This window comes from Gobio gobio (assembly GCF_949357685.1).
Source record: "Gobio gobio genome assembly, chromosome: 10".
NCBI lineage: Eukaryota > Metazoa > Chordata > Actinopteri > Cypriniformes > Gobionidae > Gobio > Gobio gobio.
The window spans coordinates 1,387,643-1,409,817 of record NC_137116.1 but is presented as its reverse complement, the minus strand read 5'-3'; the positions used below and the strand labels follow the sequence as shown (position 1 = coordinate 1,409,817).

The 22,175-nt window shown below is 38.5% G+C and overlaps 1 protein-coding gene across 1 annotated transcript; it reads left to right on the top strand.

The window, feature by feature from the left end:
• Positions 1 to 681: 681 nt before the first annotated feature.
• On the top strand, positions 682 to 21,224 carry mthfr (methylenetetrahydrofolate reductase (NAD(P)H)). The gene is made up of 12 exons (XM_079826241.1): positions 682 to 838; positions 1,880 to 2,123; positions 2,788 to 3,026; positions 3,509 to 3,619; positions 3,823 to 4,016; positions 5,822 to 6,072; positions 12,600 to 12,734; positions 12,833 to 13,013; positions 14,307 to 14,489; positions 15,946 to 16,047; positions 16,141 to 16,260; positions 19,992 to 21,224. Exons 2-12 carry the CDS (start codon positions 1,885 to 1,887, stop codon positions 20,208 to 20,210), a joined length of 1,974 nt encoding a protein of 657 aa, XP_079682367.1. The 5' UTR covers positions 682 to 838; positions 1,880 to 1,884; the 3' UTR covers positions 20,211 to 21,224.
• Positions 21,225 to 22,175: the final 951 nt, after the last annotated feature.

Below are 22,175 nucleotides of genomic sequence, written 5' to 3'. Positions count from 1 at the left end.
TATATAGGTCACCTGACTGATTTAATAAGTCTGTTGCAAAAAATAAACCTTTGTTAAACCAATCACACCAAAAATAGTTTTGTTTTTGAATAATATATATTGGTTATTTTATTCCAAATAACACAGGAATGGGGGGGGGAATTTGAGTTTGTAGAACAAATTCCATGCATCTAAAGCTTATTTGTGAAAATTAGACAACTTAATTGGGATTTTAGTGTATTTAAAATCGCATACAAAAAAAAAATTAAGATTCACATTCAATTCACATTCAATGTTTTTTTTTTTTTTTAGCTTTACATGTACGAAACGTACTAGGTCAGACACGGGGGACCCAAGCTCATAATTGGTTAGAGCCATAGACCGTGGAAAAAATAGAGGCACTCCATGTACATTACAAATATTTCAGGAAAAAGAAAACAAAAGACTTAAAAGTTTAAAGAACAATTTGGCTTTTGACTTTTCTTTTTCCTGTGTGGACGAGTGCGTATAGACCATAGACCATAAAAAAATAGGTATAGACTGTAAAAAATGTCTATGTCGCATTCGTGCGTATCTGCCTTTGTCCTTCACATATAGCTCATTTAATTATTAATGAGTACATGTGGTGTGTTTACATCACAAGCGATGACAGACCTTACAGCCAATAAGAATATCCTTTGGACTGGTTTGGGCGTGGCTAGTAGGAAACGGGCGTGGCATACCATAATCCTTTTTGTCGTCCATGCTCGCATGCTGTGTCCTCACACGCTGTTTGGCATAAGGCGGAGAACGGGTACAGCGCCGCCCTGGAACTGTACTTTCCTTTCATAACTCCTAGGGGAACGGGAAAAGGTTGAAGGTAATGAAGCAAAGACTCCTTTACACGATTACAAAGTCAGCTTGACTATTTCCGTTAGGCTATTTAAAGGGTGCAGTCGTGCGGACCCGCATGTCCTAGTCTAGACCCTCTCGCACAATATCAAAAGATGCACAAATGTTTTCTGAAATAAGCTATGTCATATAAAACGCTGTTTGTTGCTTGCATTGACTGCCTGCTTAAAATTATGCCTTTAAAAACGTTTTTTATTTGCATACATTTATGGGCTAAGAATTATTACAGGAAAACTTCACATACTGCTAGTCATTCATGTTTATGATAAAGGAAATATCGTGAGCAATTACTACAACTCTGCCTGCTATTTTTGTGTATGACTCGTGTATATATGCCATACATATTTCAGACATGAACGTGATACTTTTATTCAAGAACATTGGAGTTATTATAACAGTGGTTGGTGGTCAATTGTAATGCATATCACTTCATATGGTACTAATTATTTTAGCTGTCAGTAATAAAGGTAGTAAACTTTAAATTAAAAGTTTACATTATAATTGTAATGTGCTTTTTATCTATTGAACTTGATCTAATTTTACACAATTTAAAGATTAAAATGTCATGTGCACACTGCACAGTATAAGTACATAGTGGTCTGGACACTGTATATCCCACAATACAGTGGGCCGACTTTCCACTGTGACAAATGGTCACAGTGTAATATTGAGTTATTACATATGCAATTTTTACACATCTCTCTCTACTCATATGATCAAATGGCCTAACATTGAGACATACAACTTAGTAAAAAAAATACACATATCCAATTTTTTTTGCAGGATGATGCAAACATTTTTACAAGATAGTGAATACCATATAACTTACTCTATTAATTTTGTGCTGTATTAAGTGGTAAGCTATTTCATTCTGAACATAGGCAGTGCCATCAATGTGATTAAAAAACTGCCCCTAGTCTCCCATACAGATGAGTTTAGAGACATTAAAAGTCAACCTAGCTTGAATTGATCATGTTTTCTGTTTTTTGGGGGGTGACGTTTGGTACAGGAAACATGGTGAACCAAAGAGCTGACATCGGTTGGCAGTCCTCTAAGAGCGACTCTAGCGGGGCCAGTAACAGTGGAGAGAGCTCCAAAGAGAGCTCCAGGTGCTCGACCCCCGTACTGGACGCTGACCGCACTGACCGGCTGCGGGACAAGATGAAACGGCGGACTGAGTCGGGGGACCACTGGTTCTCACTGGAGTTCTTCCCACCTCGCACAGCATCTGGAGCAGTCAATCTTATCTCTAGGTAGGAAAGCTAAACATTACTATTTAATGTTTTTGAAAGAAGACTCATATGTTCATCAAGTCGATTTGATCAAAAATACTGAAAAAACACTAATATTGTGAAATATTATTAAAATAATGGTTTTCTATTTTAATACACTTTAAAATATAATTTATTTCTGTGATGTAAAGATGAATTTTCATCAGCCATTACTCCAGTCTTCAGTGTCACATGATCTAAAACAAGATCACAGGTTCCAAAAAAATATTAAGCTCCACAACTGTTTCCAATAATAACTATGAAATCAGAATATTAGAATGATTTCTGAAGGATCATGTGACACTGAAGACTGAGTTATGGCTGATGAAAATTCAGCTTTGCATCACAGAAATAAATGATATCTTAAACAAGCATATTCATAGAAATCCATTATTTTAAATTGTAATAATATTTTCTTTATAATGTTTTTTTTCCCCTGTATTTTTGATCAAATAAATGCAGGCTTGATGAGCATAAGATACTTCTTTCAAAAACATTTATAGTAATGTTTTCCAAACTTTTGACCGGTTTATTTTGCATTGTGACATATTTTAAAATCAATCATATTTTCCTTCCATGTTCTCATTACCTTAATGCAAAAAGTTATGGTATTTGTATATATATAATTCTGCTCTTTGTGTGTTAGATTTGACAGAATGGGTTCTGGAGGTCCTCTCTTCATTGACATCACTTGGCATCCCGCTGGAGATCCGGGCTCAGATAAAGAAACGTCTTCCATGATGATAGCAAGCACAGCAGTCAATTATTGCGGCCTGGAGAGTGTCCTGCATTTGACATGCTGCAATCAGACAAAGGAGAAAATATCAGCCCATTTAAATAAAGCCAAGCGGCTAGGCCTAAAGAATATCATGGCTCTGAGAGGAGGTATGAACACTGACTCATTTGAAATCTTATTTGAGTTACTTATAGGTTCAAAAAACGAAACAAAAAATTTTGCGTTTCAAAACCTAGTAAAACGGCATGATGTCTACATATTCAACTGCCTTCTAAACCAGCATTGAGTCTTGAGTCACTTTTGAATAATAGTCCATTTTTAACTAGATTGAACTTCAAACTATGTTTGAACTTCTGAACTTTTCAATACTGAATGAGATTTAAGTATATAGTTTATAATCAACATGTTTCCCTAGTCCATCTGCCATCTTGGAATTTTTTTTTTTCTACTGTACTGTGGTTGTCTGTGATTCTGAGTTTGCCTTCCCGATGAAGGATACATGCAGCACTGCTGCAGAATTTGGCCAAAATTAGGTATTTTAGAAAGTAGCTTATTGTGGCTACCTAGTTTTTGGAGCAGTCATAATCACAAAAGCGAACTCAATTTGACCCAAATTTGTCTTCTTTTGCAGATCCCATTGGGGAAGATTGGGTGGAGGAAGATGGAGGTTTCAACTATGCTACAGATCTGGTCAAGCACATTCGCTGTGAATTCGATGACTATTTTGATATCTGTGTTGCAGGTAATCTTTAGACAAACAAGAAATTAACGTGTTTGCAGTAACCACCTAGCGTACCACCATATAACAACACCCGGTATTTTGGCAGCAAGTTGTTTTTCGGAAATTCTAGATTTCTGGCTCTAGTTGTGTGCAATTTTTCATTGTGATTTTTGCATGAAACTCTAAAATGTACCAGCTAAAACCCCACACAAATGTAATGATAGGTTACCCCACGGGTCACCCAGAGGCTGAGAGCTATGAAGATGACCTCAGGCACCTGAAGGAGAAGGTTGATGCTGGTGCGCACTTCATCGTCACCCAGCTCTTTTTCAGGGCAGAAACCTTCCTTAAATTTGTCAAAGACTGTCGGGCCATTGGCATCACCTGCCCCATTCTCCCAGGAATCTTCCCCATTCAGGTACATGAGCACATAAACAGACCAATCACTGCACCGTGATGATGTGGAAGTCGTCCAATTCTCTTTATCAGCCAAACACTGCTGAAAACTGCCATATGATGTTGTGTTATTGCAAAATACCAATTAAGGTCCAATTTAGAATAATACAATGATGCGATTAATGTATTTATTGCACTACATTTTTGTCAACAAAAAACTAGTTATCACGCCAGCAGCACCACTGTTTAATGTTTTCTGTATGTTTTTAAAACTTCTCTTAGCTCATTTGACTCTGTATAAATTACAGAAATTAGATATTTTTATTCTTATGTCGAGGTGGCGAGTTTGACAAGGGCCAAATTTTGATGGCTATATGTCTGGGTCAGAACATCTCCAAAACTGTAGCTCTTGTGGGGTGTTCCCGTTCTGCAGTGGTCAGTATCTATCAAAAGGGGTACAAGGAAGTGGTCCAAGGCTCATTGATGCACATGGGGAGCGAAGACTGGCGCGTGTGGTCTGATCAAACAGACAAGCTACTGTAGCTCAAATTGCTCAAGAAGTTAATGTGGTTCTGATAGAACAGTGTCAGAAAACACAGTGCATCCCAGTTTTTTCAGTATGGGACTGCATAGCCACAGACCAGTCAGGGTGCCCTGTCCACCGCAGAAAGTGCCAACAGTGGGCACGTGAGCATCAGAACTGGAAGAAAGTGGTCTGGTCTGATGAATCACGTTTTCTTTTACATCACGTGGATGGCCGAGTGCGTGTGCGTTGCTTACCTGGGGAACATATGACACCAGGATGCACTATGGGAAGAAGGCAAGCCGGCGGAGGCAGTTTGATGCTTTGGGCAATGTTCTGCTTGGAAACCTTGAGTCCTGTCATCCCTGAGGAAGTTACTTTGACATGTACCACCTACCTAAGCACGTTTTCTTTGACATCACGTGGATGGCCGGGTGCGTGTGTGTCGCTTACCTGGGGAACATATGACACCAGGATGCACTATGGGAAGAAGGCAACTGGCGGAGGCAGTGTGAAGCTTTGGTCAATGTTCTGCTGGGAAACCTTGAGTCCTGTCATCCATGAGGATATTTTGACATTTACCATCAACCTAAGCATTGTTGCAGACCATATACACCTTTTCATGGAAACGGTATTCCCTGGTGGCTGTGGCCTCTTTCAGCAGGATAATGCGCCCTGCCACAAAGCAAAAATGGTTCAGGAATGGTTTGAGGAGCACAACAACGAGTTTGAGGTTTTGACTTGGCTTCCAAATTCCCCAGATCTCAATCCAATCGAGCATCTCATGTTTATAAAAAAGATGGTGGTGAGATGGTGGTCCAGTGGGTTAAACCATGGAACTGATACGCAGAAGGTTGCTGGTTCGATCCCAGCGGTCACCACCAGTGTGTCCTTGAGCAAGGCACTTTACTCCATGTTGCTCCAGGGGGATTGTCCCTGTAATACGGGTGCATAAATGCAATCTGCCAAATGCATAAATGTAAATGTAAATGTATCTGTAGGATGTGCTGAACAAACAAGTCTGATCCATGGAGGCCCCACCTTGCAACTTACAGGACTTAAAGAATCCACAGCTAACATCTCGACGGGTCGGGGCTGTTTTGACAGCAAAAGGGGGACCAACACAATATTTAGGATATATGGGTATGAGAATTAGGATATATAGGAATATTAGGTCATAATGTTATGCCTGATTGGTGTATAACGTCTTGGAGACTATCATAAGTCTTCAGAAGACTTTGTGTGGACTTTTATTTTGCTTTTTTGTGCATTCTTTAAAAATAGTATTTCCGTTGTTTGCACAGGGTTATCACTCACTCCGTCAGCTGGTCAAACTCTCCAAACTTGAAGTCCCTGAGGAGATCAAGCAGGTGATTGAGCCCATTAAAGATAATGATGCCGCCATTCGGAACTATGGCATACAGCAGGCGGTGGAGATGTGTAAGGTTCTGCTGGCCAGTGGAGAGGTCCCAGGCCTGCACTTTTACACGCTCAACAGAGAGGTGGCCACCATGGAAGTGCTCAGACAGCTGGGCTTATGGGCAGAGGATCCACGGTGGGTGGCTTTGAAATGTATTAATTCTGAGAACCTGCTCCTGTTTTTTTTTTTTTTTTTTTTTTCAAAAATAAATTCCATTCACTACAGCCCATTGTGTTTTGTGATAGTACAGCAAAGGCTACAGGCGGTAATGGCTCTCAGGTGATTATGGATTATGATGAATCTGAGTGCTATATTGATTTTTTTATAACAGCGGCAGGTGTAATCAGGGTCCAGTTTAATCAAACTGTATTTGGCCAGAGGTGTCAAAAGTATTCGCATTCATTACTCAGGTAGAAGTATAGATACTGGGGTTTAAAAAGACTTCTGTAGAAGTTGAAGTATCAACTCAAGCTTTTTACTCAAGTAAAAGTGTAAAAGTAACTGGTTTCAAAACTACTTAAAGTATAAAAGTAAAAGTAATGTAAGGGGAAAAAATGCCATTAAAGGGCTAGTTCACCCAAAAATGAAAATTCTGTCATAATTTACTCAAATTGTTCCAAACCTGTATGAGTTTCTTTGTTCTGAAGATTGAAGAATTTTTGTAACCAAGCAGATTATATGCAACCATTGACTGCCATAGCATTTTCCCCCTACTATGGCAGTCAATGGTTGCTCTATCTGCTTGGTTACAAACATTCTTCAAAATATCTTCAGAACAAAAACTCATACAGGTTTGGAACAACTTGAGGGTGAGTAAATGATGACAGAATTTTCATTTTTGGATGAAGTATCAAAAGATTAGGCCGCGCCACAGTGCATCCCCCACCTCCTCAAAAAAACATTTTTCTGAAGGCCATAATGACTATAATGTTATATTAAAAAGTTAATGTTGAACATTTTTAGATGCACTTGGCTACGCGTTTCAGCCGCATATATGAAAATGAACGCATTTTAGGACAATGCAAATACATTAAAGAACCATATTGTGTACTACTGAGCATTAACGTGTTTCATGGAGTGGAAGATTTGATGACTAGTTGCCTATAAATATTGTAAAGGTGCAAAAAGTCAAAATTCAGATGCATGTTATCAATAACCATTTTTTGAATGTGTGATCAGTGTGGCCAGATTGGGTCAACAATTTCCAGCCCAAAAACCTCACCAAATGAATATTTATATATTTTTTTTTAAAAATGGTTATTGATAACATGCCTGTTTAGTGTTTATTGATAACAATTTTGCACCTCTTACAATACTTATAGGCAACTAGTCACTCCAAGAAAAAAAAAAAAAACTTTAACTGCCAAAATAATGTGATATTATTTTATTGCCATACCAATCAATGTTGATTAGTAAGTTACCATTTTATCTCCTTAAAGCATAACATTGATGATTAAAAAAAAAAAAAAATCCCAGTAAAACGGTTCAAATATGACTATATGTCCAGGTAGAAACTGTCAAAACCGCAATCCCTTAGAAAAACACAAGATTTTCAATGTCAACAGTAAGAAGCCAATTTACGTGCAAAAAGTGCCCAATATAGAGATTGGAAAAAGCTATGTAATTAACAGGCATTTCACACGTTAATGCACACACCAATGTCAAAATGCGTAATTCATTTATACTGTACAATAATCCGTCAACAAATATATAACAACAATGCGCTTACCCTTGTGTTGCACTTTGCTTTGACAAAACTACAGTATGTCTTTCGTGAAGTACATGGCACATGCACTTAGCACAGTCAAAACGGATTAGTCGTTGATTTAAACCTCTTTCAGCAGCTGTCGGGGTTGCTAGTTGCAGATGTCCTAAGTGTGTATATGATGATGGACAGGAGTCACGGTTATATTTAAAGAGTCTTCGAGTCACAGGTGTAATTCACGTTTGAGAGTTGAGTCACTCTCCAACTCTTTACTGTAGATACAACTTACTGTGTATTTATGCCACTGGCATAGCGATCACTGGAATATACAGCTATGAGTTTTCGCGCTAAAAACCCGGCTAAAGTCATGAATGAGGCTGAGCACGTCTGCCTGCTGATCGCTGATTGGCTGAAAGTGCGTGCTCGTCGGCGAGAACCCGCCCTATCTGGCAACATGGTGTGTGATTTGTGCAGGTGCAGGCGTGATTGATCGCCTACAACCCAATAGGGTGTCGGAATGGTTTGTGTTTATCCTTCTCATCCAACCACAATCAAATTCACTCTGTCCGGATGGCGCGATTTATCTGGATAGTTGTTTTTTTTTAAATGACAAGCAGGAATGAATAGGAGTAACGAGGCTATTTTTAAAATGTAAGGAGTAGAAAGTACAGATAATTGCTTGAAAATGTAAGGAGAAGAAGTAAAAAGTAGGCTGAAAAATAATTACTCCAGTAAAGTATAGATACCTAAAATTTCTACTTAAGTAAGGTAACGAAGTATTTGTACTTCGTTACTTGACACCTCTGTATTTGGCATAGAGCTGCACGCTTAATCGTTAAAAGATCACAATCTCGATTAAAACAGTCACACTAGACTTTGACAATGCACTTTTTTTATAAACATGAGTTCAACATTTAACAAATAGTTATACACTCAAAATGTAAAAAAAAAATATACAATTTACTCGACTTAAAGGTCCCATGGCATGGCATTTTTCTATTATTTTATAATGTTTCCTGAGCTGTACTTATATTGTTAGTATGACTTTTACATCATAAAATGTCATAATTTAGAAATAAAAGGCATTTTTTCTATACTGCTGTTTGCCCTGTGGCTGAATGCCCTGCTTCAAGAGGCGTGTCTGCTGTGAGACTTCAGTAAAAACGCCCACTGTTGTGATTGGCTGACATCTTTGCATTTTATATGAGCGGAGGGGGCGTGGTTTATCGAGGCACGAGCAGGCACGAGTCTGCCAGGGAGACGGATGGACCTGAGTTCACTTCACATCAGTTCTCAGCATGTCTGAACTGTTTTAGTTACAGCATATACTTTAGGTTATTAGTCTATTTCTAGTCGGAGGGACTGTCACTCATGTCAGAAAGTTAGTAACTTTAGTAAATTATGGATCAGCGCTGACTGGAGACGCGAACCGTTTAGAACGATTCAGTCCGATTTGGTGAACTGATTCGGTTCACTAAAAAGAACTGGTTCAAAAGAAAGATCGTTCGCGAACCGGACATCACTAATGTATCAGAGACTGAGCTCAGCGATTGCTAACAAAGTTATTTATAGTAACTACTGAGTTATGAGAGCGCTGTCAGTCAGCGCGAGTTTATTGTGTTTGTATCTGAGAGTTCTGAATAAACACGAGTCCCAGTCACACCGAGTCCGTCTTCATCATTATTCTACCAACTTTGTAACACATGCAAAGTACCATTACAGCTGTCGAGATGAACGAGTTAAAAGTAAGTGTTGATAATAGCATTATTTTTAAAATAAAATAAAAGCGTCAGTGACGCGCGTTGAGTACACAGCGCAAACAAAGACACAACAGCAGTAACGTTAATCGGATGTAATCCAGTTTATTGTGGGGCTAGGCTGGCTAGCCCGGATACCCTCACGCTTACCCCCCTTCTGCTTAATCTCACGCCGCGTTTGGTGCCTCCGCTGTGGGCCAGATGCAGTACTGTGGGTCGGGGATGTTGAAGGCCGAGCTTCGGCGTGTGTGAGGTTTATCTCTGCTGATGTTGAGCAGAAACTCATGACTGTATGCACATTTTAGAACAGATAGACGCGACGAGGACGTACAAAAACACTGACTCACAAGATATAAAACACGAAAACACCGTTCTGTCTGGAGAGAGAGAAGCCGCATTGTGTGCACGAATAATAAATAATTAGCTACACATCAGAAATCACTGATCACAGATCAGAAGGAACTGAAAAAAGACTTCTGTTTTCATTTGTACATCCAAACACTGAGAAACTGCCAGCGTTCACTCGTTCACAAGCAATGATGCAATGATCTCTCGAGCGTTTGCATGGGCGTGCCAGATTCTCTGGGCGGAGGAAAGGGAGGAAACCGTGCCTGCTTGGACGTCAAACCAGGCGACTTCAGGATTGGCTAGTCTGGCCTGTCATTTTCTCAAAGGCAGAGAAAGACAGCCACAACTCGGTTTTACACCGATCAACATTTCTATCCACTTGGGGACAATATTCAGGCTAGGGGAACTCATATTAATGTTGAAAAACCTCATAAAATGAAAATTTCATGCCATGGGACCTTTAAGTATAAATATCATTCTTTTAATTCAGCCAAGAGGTCACGCCGTGACATGTCGATCTTCTACTGGTCACACACGTGATGCGAATTTGCAGCTCAGAGTTCACGAACTTTGGAACGCAGAGAAATGCGAGACTTTTCACATGAGCTTGTGTTTCCGGTCTGATGCATTCACATGTGTTTGAATGGAAGTCAATGGAACGAAAAGTGCAGTGTGACCACACCTTAAGTTTGAGCAACGAATTCACATTACATGAATAAATGTGACCAGTAGAAAGTCGATACGATAATGACCTCTTGGCTGGAGCGGTCACACTGCACTTTTCATTCCATTGACTTCCAATCAAACGCATGCGTCAGACCGGAAGTGGCAATGATGTTAAATTGGTTTTATGTGAATCATTTGTGGTCTGACACATTTGCACGCGTATAAATGGAAGTCGTAGGAAAGAAATGTATAGTGTGACCACCCCTTGACCCAACCACACGGTATCAACCACAAAAAATCATTATTTCTGTTACAAATATTCATACTGTCAGAGAAGAACTGGGATAAAAGTTTACATTAAAGATATATAAAAACTGATGTCTGTGTTAGTGATCAAAATAGAGTAAATCACCTTTTGAAAGTAACATCCAAATAACGATTGTATCGATTGCATCATTATGCCACCAGGTGGTAGGAGAGGTGGAGGTCCAGTGGGTTAAACCACTTAACTTATATGCAGAAGGTTGCTGGTTCGATCCCAGTGGTCACCACCAGTGTTTCCTTGAGCAAGGCACTTTACTCCACGTTGCTCCAGGGGGATTGTCCCTGTAATAAGTGCACTGTAAGTCGCTTTGGATAAAAGCGTCTGCCAAATGCGTAAATGTAAATGTAGGTGGTGACAAGTGACTGATATAAAATGTATTTTGTTATTGAATCATTAATTCAAGATATTCATTCCAAAAACGCAGATTCATCCAGTAATGAAACAAGTGAATTATTTATGAGTGAGTCATTAATTCAAACCTATTCAATAAACATTTTAAATAGACTTCAGCAATAAATTACGTAAATTACATTATTTTGTTTAATTGTCTGTTCAGAATCCAGGGAGAATCGTAATCTCTCTTTAAAACCAAAAATTGTGATCCTCAATTTATCTAGAATCATGGAGCTCTAATTTAGCATTTAAAGGTGCCATGTGTTAGCCTAGAAGTCTAGATGCACCCTAGCGGCAGCAAATCTAATTTGCAGCCAGGGTAGTCTAGCAACTCTCCTTTGGCTTGCGAGCTGGAAAAACTAAACTCTGGTCAGGCCAATCACATTGTGTATAGAGTCGGTGGGCGGGTTTAACATAATGACGGCAGAGTTGCCGCGGTTCCGCGTGCTACACGTAAACAAAGAAGCTGGCGAATAGCAGTCTTTCAAATCGGCTTGAGTTACTGCCGCAACTCTGGAAAACTTGGAGTTAAGCTTTTCTTTGAGAAAAGAACAAAGAACGGCACTGAAGTCATTCTTAAGAAAGGAAGATGTGTTCTGAGTTTTGACTGGATACGGCGAAAGTTTAATCTATCAACTAGCTCCGCTTCACCTTCTTTGTTGCTCTGGTTGGTTGTAGCGCTATCCTATTGCGTGCAGAGGGAATTTGAAAGACAACCGTTTATCCTGCCCCTTGGATTGAGCCCTGACAATGGTGAGTTCCCAGACCCAACATCTTGATGTGGGTCTGGCTTGTCAGGCTAGCCATGTGTAATATTTATGAGGATCTATTGATATTGAAATGCAATATAATATACATAACTGGGGTGTATAAAGACCTTACATAATGAAACATTTTGTTTTTATTACCTTCGAATGAGCCATTTCTATCTGCATGTACCGCGGGTCCACTTACAGTGACGTCACCATTTTGTGCTGCCATGTTTCTACAGTAGCCCTAAACGGACAAACTGCTCTACAGAGCGCTACATACTCTCTGCTGTCTCAGACGACGACATCTTTGTCCTATGTCAGCCCCCGTAGCTTCTCTATGCGCTTCGAAAGGGAGGGGTGAGCGGTGGGCAGTTGCAATTCGCAACCTCACCGCTAGATACTGCTAAAGTTTACACAGTGCACCTTTAATTAAATGTTAACTCCGGTGGGTTCTTTCTTGGGCCGTCGAAGTAAGAAAATGTAATGCATTCACAAAGAATTGTGTATTGCTGTCGTGGCTGGTTAGGAAACACTCTGTTAAACATGAAAATATACCTTGTATCGTGTGTTGCGGCCTCGCGTCATTTTAGAAGACACTTGATTTTCTTTAAGCTATATATAAATTCTTTTTCTTTTAGTTTTGGGGGTAAAATATGAACATGTTTCTGGCAGTTTTTGAGATTCACCTATTTACATTGATTTTATGTGATCTTTAGGCGACCTCTGCCCTGGGCCATTAGTGCCCATCCAAAGCGTAAGGAAGAAGACGTCAGGCCGATATTCTGGGCTTCCCGACCCAAAAGCTACATATACAGAACACAGGACTGGGATGATTTCCCCAACGGAAGATGGTACATAAAACGTTTCCTCCCTCTTTTCTGGGCTTTATGTGGATCGTTCAAGATGTATAGAACAAAAATGTTAATAAACGTGTCTGCCATCTCGTCAGGGGTAACTCCTCCTCACCTGCCTTTGGTGAGCTGACAGACTACTACCTGTTCTACCTGAAGAGTAAGTCTCCTAAAGAGGCCCTGCTGCAGATGTGGGGTGAGGAACTAATGAGCGAGAAGAGTGTTTATGAAGTCTTCACCAACTACATCACGGGGCAAACCAATCGCAATGGACACAAGGTAGAGTGGGATGGCCAGCATCAGTATACAGCCATGTACGGCTGGGCGGTATGATGGTAAAATGAGTTCTGCTGTACTGTAGGAGATGTATTTGTATGAGCATGACTGGTTTATGTAAATGAACACAGAGTAGTACACAGAGACTGCTCTGCATGTTCTAAACGGTAGAGGAGTAAGAGGAGTAGAGGCATGTTCTAAACGGAAGAGGAGTAAGAACTTGTTATTAAGGGTGTGTTATTTATTGGAACAACACAAGGGGAAAGTGGCCAAACAATGTCACATCTAGGCACATTTTAGTGTTTATCAGCAAACAAATATTTTGAGTCTTTTGTTTTACATAATGTGAATTAGCTGTTTTTGCACTAACCAGACTATGGTTTGTGTTCAAGTTCCAAATCAAAGGGGAAAATAATCTTAACATTTAATTCACTGGATTATCCAAAATAAGGCATTTCCATTTACACTGCCCGGCCAAAATAAAAGTTGCTGTTTGGATTTAAATAGGCAAATGCTTAAGTCAAGTATTGGATCATTATTGTAGTGATTATTATGTATCCAGCATGTAATATGTTTGGCAACTGTTCTTCTAACCCTAACTGTGTGTGTAGCTTTCTCATTTCTTAAACAACCATGTAGGAAGTCACATCATGGCCATATTCCAGGATGACATTGTCAAGATTCATCATGTTCAAATTGTGAAAGAATGGTTAAGGAGGGAGCATGAAGAATCTTTTTCACACATGAATTGGCACCTCTGAGTCCACACCTTAAATTCATTGAAAGTGTTTGGGATGTGCTGGAGGAGACTTTACAGAGTGCTGGACTCTTGCATTATCAATACAAGATCTCGACCAAAAAATTATGGAAATCAATCATTCTTTTACAATTTGAGCTGACGAGTCTTCAAATGGTCATCCTGGAATATAGTCACGATGTGTCTTCCTACATGGTTGTTTAAGAAATGAAAAAGCTACACACACCATCAATTAGGGTTAGAAGAACTGTTGCCAAATGTATCAAATGCTAGAAACGTAACAATCACTTCAATAATGATCCAGTCATAGACGCGTTAAAAAAACCCTATTCAAATCCAAACAGTGACTTTTTTTTTGTTTCTTAATGTATAAACCACTTTTTTGTTTGAATTACCAACAAAAAATGGCTGAACTGATATACAGTTTCCATGATATAAGATTTTGATCATAGAGCCAACTTATGTCATCATCGGTTCATGTGTCCTAAAAATCCTGCAAGTTATTATAAATATGATTGATATATTTATGCTTTCTGTAGATCATGTGTTTGCCGTGGAACGACGACCCTCTGGCTCCAGAGACCAACCTGTTGAAGGATGAGTTGGATAAGGTGAACCGCAGGGGTGTTCTCACCATTAACTCTCAACCCAACATTAACGGTAAAGCCTCATCCGACCCCATTGTAGGCTGGGGCCCTCCAGGGGGATACGTCTTTCAAAAGGTCAGCAAAACACTATTCAACAGTGTGGAATGTAAAATAAGATATTTTCAAGAATGCACAAACTGCTCTTTTTCCATACAGTGAAAAGAGGAACAGGGACTGGATTTGTTGTACTCCAAAAATTATCATAAAGGTAGTCTGTGGGACTTGTGTGTTATATTCCAAGTCTTTTGATAGTTTTGTGTGAGGAACAAACTGAAATGGAATTATTTATGCTGAAAATCTTCCCTTCCACTCTAAAATTTGGGCTTTGGGTTTCATTCAAAACATTAAGCCATGTTTCATTGCAATCGCTCTTTTAGGGTTAACTAAAACTGAAACCATAAAAAAAACATTGTTTGTGACATGAAATAACCAGAGATGTTTATGTCAGTAAATATCAATCCTTTTGCAGTGTATCATGTTTTAATGTGCTTACATTTCATTTGGTTCTTCACACGAAGTTACCGTATGATTTTGAATATAGCACACAAAAAAAACTTTTATTCTTCTTGTCCCTTTTGGACCACAGCTGCGGTCACTATGATGATCTTTTGGGATTCATATCAGAACGAAAGTCATACAGGTTTGTAAAGACATGAAGGGGAATAAACGCTGACCTAATTAAAATTTTTGCATAATACAATGCAGTGTTATTATCTATGGAAGCTTGTTTTCGCCACGGAATTTAAAAAAATGTAAACGATAATTGCAACTTTTTATCTCACAATTCTGACATTTTTCTCACAATTGCGAGTTTATATCTGGCAACTTCTTGACTCGTTATAAAGTCAAGAAAAAAATTAAAATAAAATAAAAATATGTGTGGAAAAAAAACAGAATTGCGAGATATAAACTATAAAAAATAGTTTATATCTTGAAATTCTGACTATTTTCTCAGAATTGCACGTTTTTATCTCGCAATTCTGAGAAAATGGTCAGAATTGAGTCAGAGATTCAGAATTTATTCGGTGGTGGAAACAAGCTTCCATAAATTTAATTTCATTTAATGAAAAACCTTAAATTCTTTATTGAAATAAAGTAAATATAATTTAAATATAATATAAAACTTTATTACTTTATTTATTATTTTAAGCTTATTGTCAAGGCAGCATTTTTCATTTTCATTTAGTTTAACTTGAAGTACTAAAATAACTAAGGATAAATAATAAACTAAAATCAAAACTTATTAAAAACTATATAGGCATATTAAAATGATGATGATGATAATAATAATAATAATAAAAACAACAAAATTAAAACTAAAATGAAAACAGTAAATATCAAAATAATTGTATAAATAAGTATAAATTCATAGAGTTTATCAGGTCTGGTTATGCTTGTGATACTGTGGGAACTGTGCACTTGGTGTTTTGTGAGTTTATTTTGGGGATTTTATTTCAGGTGCTTGTAGAATTGGCTGACTTTTGGAAATGTTTCTTTCAGCGTGTTTATTTTTGCCTCTTGAAATCAACAGGCGTATTTGGAGTTTTTCACATCAAGTGAAAATGTTACTGCACTTCTGCAAGTGCTGAAGAAATATGAACCTCGTGTGAATTACCATATAGTCAACGTTCAGGTAAAACTCCTGTGCCCCTACAAGAACCAATTTACATTATATAATCTCCAGGTTTTAATATTGGTATTTTGAAATATTTTCTCCTCTTTTTAGGGAAGGAATATCACAAATGCCCATGACATGCAGCCTAACGCTGTGACATGGGGGATATTCCCAGGCAGAGAGATCGTTCAGCCCACCGTGGTGGATCCAGTCAGCTTTATGTATTGGAAGGTGATGATTCTTCAACCTAGTAATCATATTGAACACCCTAGCAACCACCCTGCAATGCAAATATCACATTGCTTTTAACTAGTGCTGTCAATCGATTAAAAAGAAAAAACTATCGTGATTAATCATATATTTTTTTTATTGTAATAATTTTGCATTTAATCCAAATTAATGTAGAAACAACATAAAGACAGTATATTAAAAATTTTTTTGATCTAACAGGTAGGAAATATGCAGAAATGAATAAAGTTAAGTGCAGTGAAGAAAGTCTTCACTGCACAAATTATAAATTAAATATAGATTAAAGTTATAAATTAAAAGTTCAGTCAAGGCAAGGGAGTGATTTTCTCTTTGTCTTCTGTTCTTTGATTTACATTAATGACAGACATCACAGCAGCGGGTTTATTAGGCTGCTGTCACTTTAAGATATGAAGCACATGAAACTAATCTGACACGCATCCGATGTTCGTCTGCGTTTATTTAACACTTCATTTAATTTAAGACTGTACTTACGAGGATACTTGACAAAGCTGGCATTTTGGCATACGTTTGTGTGTTTTTGTTCATTCAAGAGGGCTCAACGTGGCCGTGCCCTGTCTGAAGTGGCATTCTGTGCGCATGAGTCCTGTGTGTCACAGATTCACAGACAGCGCACCAGTACAGATTTAAGTTCTAACACAGATGGATCTCTACCTATTGCGATAATATAAAACTAGAGTAACGATTACAGAAGAATAAAATAAAGCATATTGGGAGCAAGCAGCTTGGAAGGGTTTAGTTTGAGCAGATGTTTTATACCATCATCACTGTCCTTGTCAGGGCTCATTTCCCAGTACATTCATCACATGGTTCATTTCAACGTCTTCAAAATCAATATTTTGATCGCTGACAGCTTCACAAGATCCACCATCAAGTGGCAGTGACCGTAGTCTGAATTGTCTGAATCCTTTTTTGCTAGTTTAACGATGGAAAAAATGGTCAACGTGCCAGGTCCAAAAGGGTTGTACCTATTCTCTTAATGAGTCATGGGTGTGTTTTGGGGTAACATGCAATAAACCAATCAGAGTGTTATCCCTTATTCCCTTTAAAAGCCAATTGCACTTGCACCATGGCAGATTCGCTATTTACATGGCAGAACCCTCAACCTGACGAGTCAGTGTAAATACATGTGTGTATTGGCACGATTGGTCAAATAATTAGCTAATTTCATTCGTCATTACTGCAAATAGGTAATTCTGATACATGCAATGACCATCCATTATGGCATGTAGGCATTTTTTTCTTTATATACACAATAATAATCTTTTACACTTGTAATTAGGGATGAAACGATTACCGGTTTCACGATAAACCACGATAAAATTTAGTGACGGTTAGTAATATCATATAAAATTGTATTATCATTCAAACCGCGTGTGATTATCACGGTTGTGAAAACTCGCGGTAAATCCTGTGTAGTCAGCGTCAGTCAGGCGCAGCACCGCTGTTTTTTGAATGATAAGAAATGGCAGAAGGCAGTGACAGCACTTCTGGGGATTGTTCAGCCTCTAAAAGGACCAAATCTGAGGTGTGGTCATATTTTGGCTTTTACAAAAGTCCTGAGGGAAACTTAATCTAAGATGGTCACCCTGTCTGCAGAACATGCCAGAAGAAAGTCAATGTAATAGGGGAAACACTTCAAAACTACGAACGGCAAGTGGACTTTGACCTCAATACCAAAACTACATCTGGGAAATAATAACGTGAAGCGAACGAACAAATTTAGTCAAGACTAACATTTAAGGGATAATAATCAGGGCTTGACATTAACAACCGCCATTTGCGGGTGTAACGTTATTTCGGCTGCACACTAGTCACTCTGGCTGTTGAACTTATAATAGTCTTCTCAAAAGCCATCTGTTATAATCGCGTTGCGCATTATAACCACTCACACGTGTTTATCTTGAGTTTATGAATGCAATGTCTCATAATCAGAGGCGTTCAGATTAGCCGGAGTTTCATTCAGAGCGCGCGCCGCTCTCACTCGCTGAAATCTACACTAAAAGCAGAGATAAACGTGCGATGTATGCAGGAGATTCATTCATCATATAGTGGTTGTACTGTTTTTGTTCTATTTCAGCAGCGAAAATGGTTTTAAAAACACAGCAGAAGCACAGCGCGTCTGATATGACTGGCATAACGCTGGTGAATTTAGGGACCGTCTCTAAAGTTACATACAAGATTGGTAACGTTACACGTTTCAAACTTCAGCATTTGAAGAGAATGACAGTCATAAAACTGACTGTAAAGTGATCATTTAGGTGTCAGGTATGATGCACACATTTTGATATTTAATAAAATAAACTGTCAAATCATATGGAAATATGGATATGCATTATTTCACTTGGATACTGTTTGGGCTCTAACACAAAATATGCTAGATTTAAATGCATCATTGCTGAACACTGTAAATATATTCTCAAGCAATATTCTCATCAGAGATAATATTAGAGATTATATTTACGACAAATTATTATTATTTATGCGTTATGCGTTGCTATTGACGACGGCCATTAAGGAAGGAAATCCCACAGAATCTAGCTTAAAAAAGTGCATAGAGCTGCTTGATTTATTTGTTGTTTGTTGATTTTCAAATATAAAACTTGTTGAAATGTTTTAAGTGTGTGCATCAGTTCTTTTTGAACACTTTCATCTCGTTTGAACAAAACCGTGATAATATTGATAACCGTGATAATTTGGGTCACTATAATCGTGATGTTAAATTTCCACACCGTTTCATCCCTACTTGTAATCCTTTTATAGTTTTTTTTATTTGGCATGTTTCTGTGCTGCTGCGCGTCCCTGTGTGTGTAATAAGCAGAGTGTACGCACATTGTGCACCCGCCTATAGGCACATATTATTAACACGCCCTTTAAATAACAAAAAAGTACTGTGCAAGGTTTACACCTTACTAAATTTATACTTTAGACCAGGTTTTTGTTGGTCAATGGCGCAGTCATTTGCACTTGCCTGAAAATAGCAACACACCCAACAATGCGGCTGAACACACCTCGTGGGCGAACAGATGGGCGGGAGTGCATTTGCTGTTTAAACCACGTGGAGCTGGACGTGGAAATGATAACTGCATCATGCTGAAACTAGCAAAAAGCACTTGCGTTGCACCTGCCGTCTTATTTGGCCAGGTGTATGATAGCGCCCTATGAGTGAAACTTCAAATCACTTCGTCATTGCGTATCAGACACTACCACCTTGTGGAATAAAGGTGAATTGTACTTATCTTTGATGACTATTCAGTTATTGCTGTGCAGAAAAAATATACTTGCACTATTACACACCTCGGGTCGTTAGCGACCCTATACAATTTTTACAAAAAATGAATGGGAAAACAGGCATTGTTTTATAATTTAATGATATTTTTTTCTTGTTCTGTTGTTTATAATGAATTGATTTAGGAATACTAAGAAGGTTGATGTCTAGCTTAAAATGGGTAGTGAATGACGTCCCGGGTCACTAAAGACCTGAGGCATGTGTTTAAGGGTTAAATCCCGATTATGTATCGAATGAGGTGTATAAACGGCTTGCTCATCCATGTGTGACACTTCAAAACCCTCATTGACCTCACATTCTCACACTGTCCCAGTTTAATTACGGTCTCAATGAGAAGAGCAATTCTGTGCTGTAATAAAATATAAAATAGACTAGAAACTGAGCTCAGTTCTGTCTGTTCCCGCAGGACGAGGCTTTCGCGCTGTGGATCGAACAATGGGCAAAGCTGTACGAGGACGAATCGCCCTCACGCATGATCATTCAGTACATCCACGACAACTACTTCCTTGTCAACCTCGTGGACAATGACTTCCCGCTCGACAACTGCCTGTGGCAAGTGATTGAAGACATGTTTGTGCTCCTGGACTCCCCTCAAGTAACTCAGGATGAGGGAAGCGAATTGTAGCATGATAGCATGCAAAAAGTCTGCATGCGCTGCTATTTGATTCAGAGACCTCTCAACGCACACACAGAGTACTTTACTGTAATGACACAGTATTTTTAGTCATTTATGGAGTTTATTTTGTCATCACAGTCAATATATAGGAAAAAAGGATATGCCAAATGTAGCACTTCACAAAATGCTTTAATCTTTAAAGGGACTTGAATTGGCTGTTTTGAGTGCCATTTTCTTATATTTTTAACTATTTATAAATGGTGTTTTGGATACTGCATATGTTCAATATATGAACTCTTGTAAGTCAGGTCAAATGTGTGGACACAAATACAGTATTTGGCTACTGTATTTCACTTAGGATCCACCTATAAAATCTATGTCAAACAGGTTATAAAAAATATAAAATAAAAAAAGTCATCTTTTTATATAAAGGGTTTGTTTTTAATATTCTTTCATCATTTTTGTCCATCCATTAAGAGTCCAAGCAACCAAAATGTTCAAGCTTTGAAAAGTACATTAAGACACAGTTATTCATAAGGATGAGATTTGATCACTGTGCATCATGCAAGTATGGGCATTGACCATATTTGATGTATATGTGTTGATCAATGTTTTTATCTGAATAAAAGCCCAAGTTAAATCTGTTAATATAAAGCGATTGTGCGTCTTCATAAGACTTGATGTCTTTATGAACCATACTTTTTGAAGTGTGAAAATTTTGGTTGTGTGCACTTCCAATGGATGGACAAAATCGACAAGAGCAATAAATCAAGATTTTTTTTTTATATGATGAATGAAAGTCATGAGTTTGGAACGACATCATGATAAATGGTGATAATTTATTTTTGGGTGAACTATCCCTTTAAAGATTTTGATTTTTTTTTTTTTTTTTTTTTTCATGACCAAATTCAGTCTAAATACTCATTACCATATTGCATCTGGATGTTATACTTTTGATGTTTATTACTGTAGTAAAAAATAAAAAAATAAAATATACACTGATCAGGCATAACATTATATCGTAATATTGTGTTGGTCCTCCTTTTCCTGCCAAAACAGCCCTGACCCGTCAAGGCATTGACTCCACTAGACCCCTGAAGGTGTGCTGGGTTATCTTGCACCAAGATGTTAGCAGCAGATCCTTTAAGTCCTGTAAGTTGCGAGCAAGCTTGTAGCACTCCTCTCAGAAACTGAAGTCTCCACGCCACGATTTTCCCCAGGTGGCTGGTCCCAGTATAGGTCCTAACCCCTGCCCCTCCGTGTTTTCGAATGGACGCGAGACAAACTAAACAATCAAATTACACTTCAAATCATTTTTTTGTTGGTTTCTGTCATTGTAGGCTGTGTGTTCGTCAAGTGTTCGTTTTTTAAATAAGTTTAGTTTTAGTTATTTGATGCTATAAAAATGGGTGTGACGTCATGATTGACAGCTGAGATTGACAGATTCTCTGAGTGAAGTTGTCACTGAGGCACTAACTGACTTTTTTGGGAGGAGATTGTAGCTCCATAACTGTTTATTTCAGACCAACATTATGAATTGTTCTGCATCTGTGAGAGTGTGGGTGAGCTTTTGATATCGCACCTCTACTTCCTGCTCTCTACCACGCAGATTCTGGTCCCGACATCGCTACTGTGCAGACTCAGTTACTTCAGCGGAAGCCAATGAATTCACGTCGTCCATATTTTTTACGGTCTATGGTTGTGAGGTTGGGCCTCAGTGGATTGGACTTGTTTGTTCAGCACATCCCACAGATGCTCAATTGGATTGAGATCTGGGGAATTTGGAGGCCAAGTCAACACCTCAAACTCGTTGTTGTGCTCCTCAAACCATTCCTGAACCATTTTTGTTTTGTGGAAGGGCTCATTATCATGCTGAAAGAGGCCACAGCCACCAGGGAATACCGTTTCCATGAAAGAGTGTGTCTGCAACAATGATTAGGTAGGTGGTACGTGTCAAAGTAACATCCACATGGA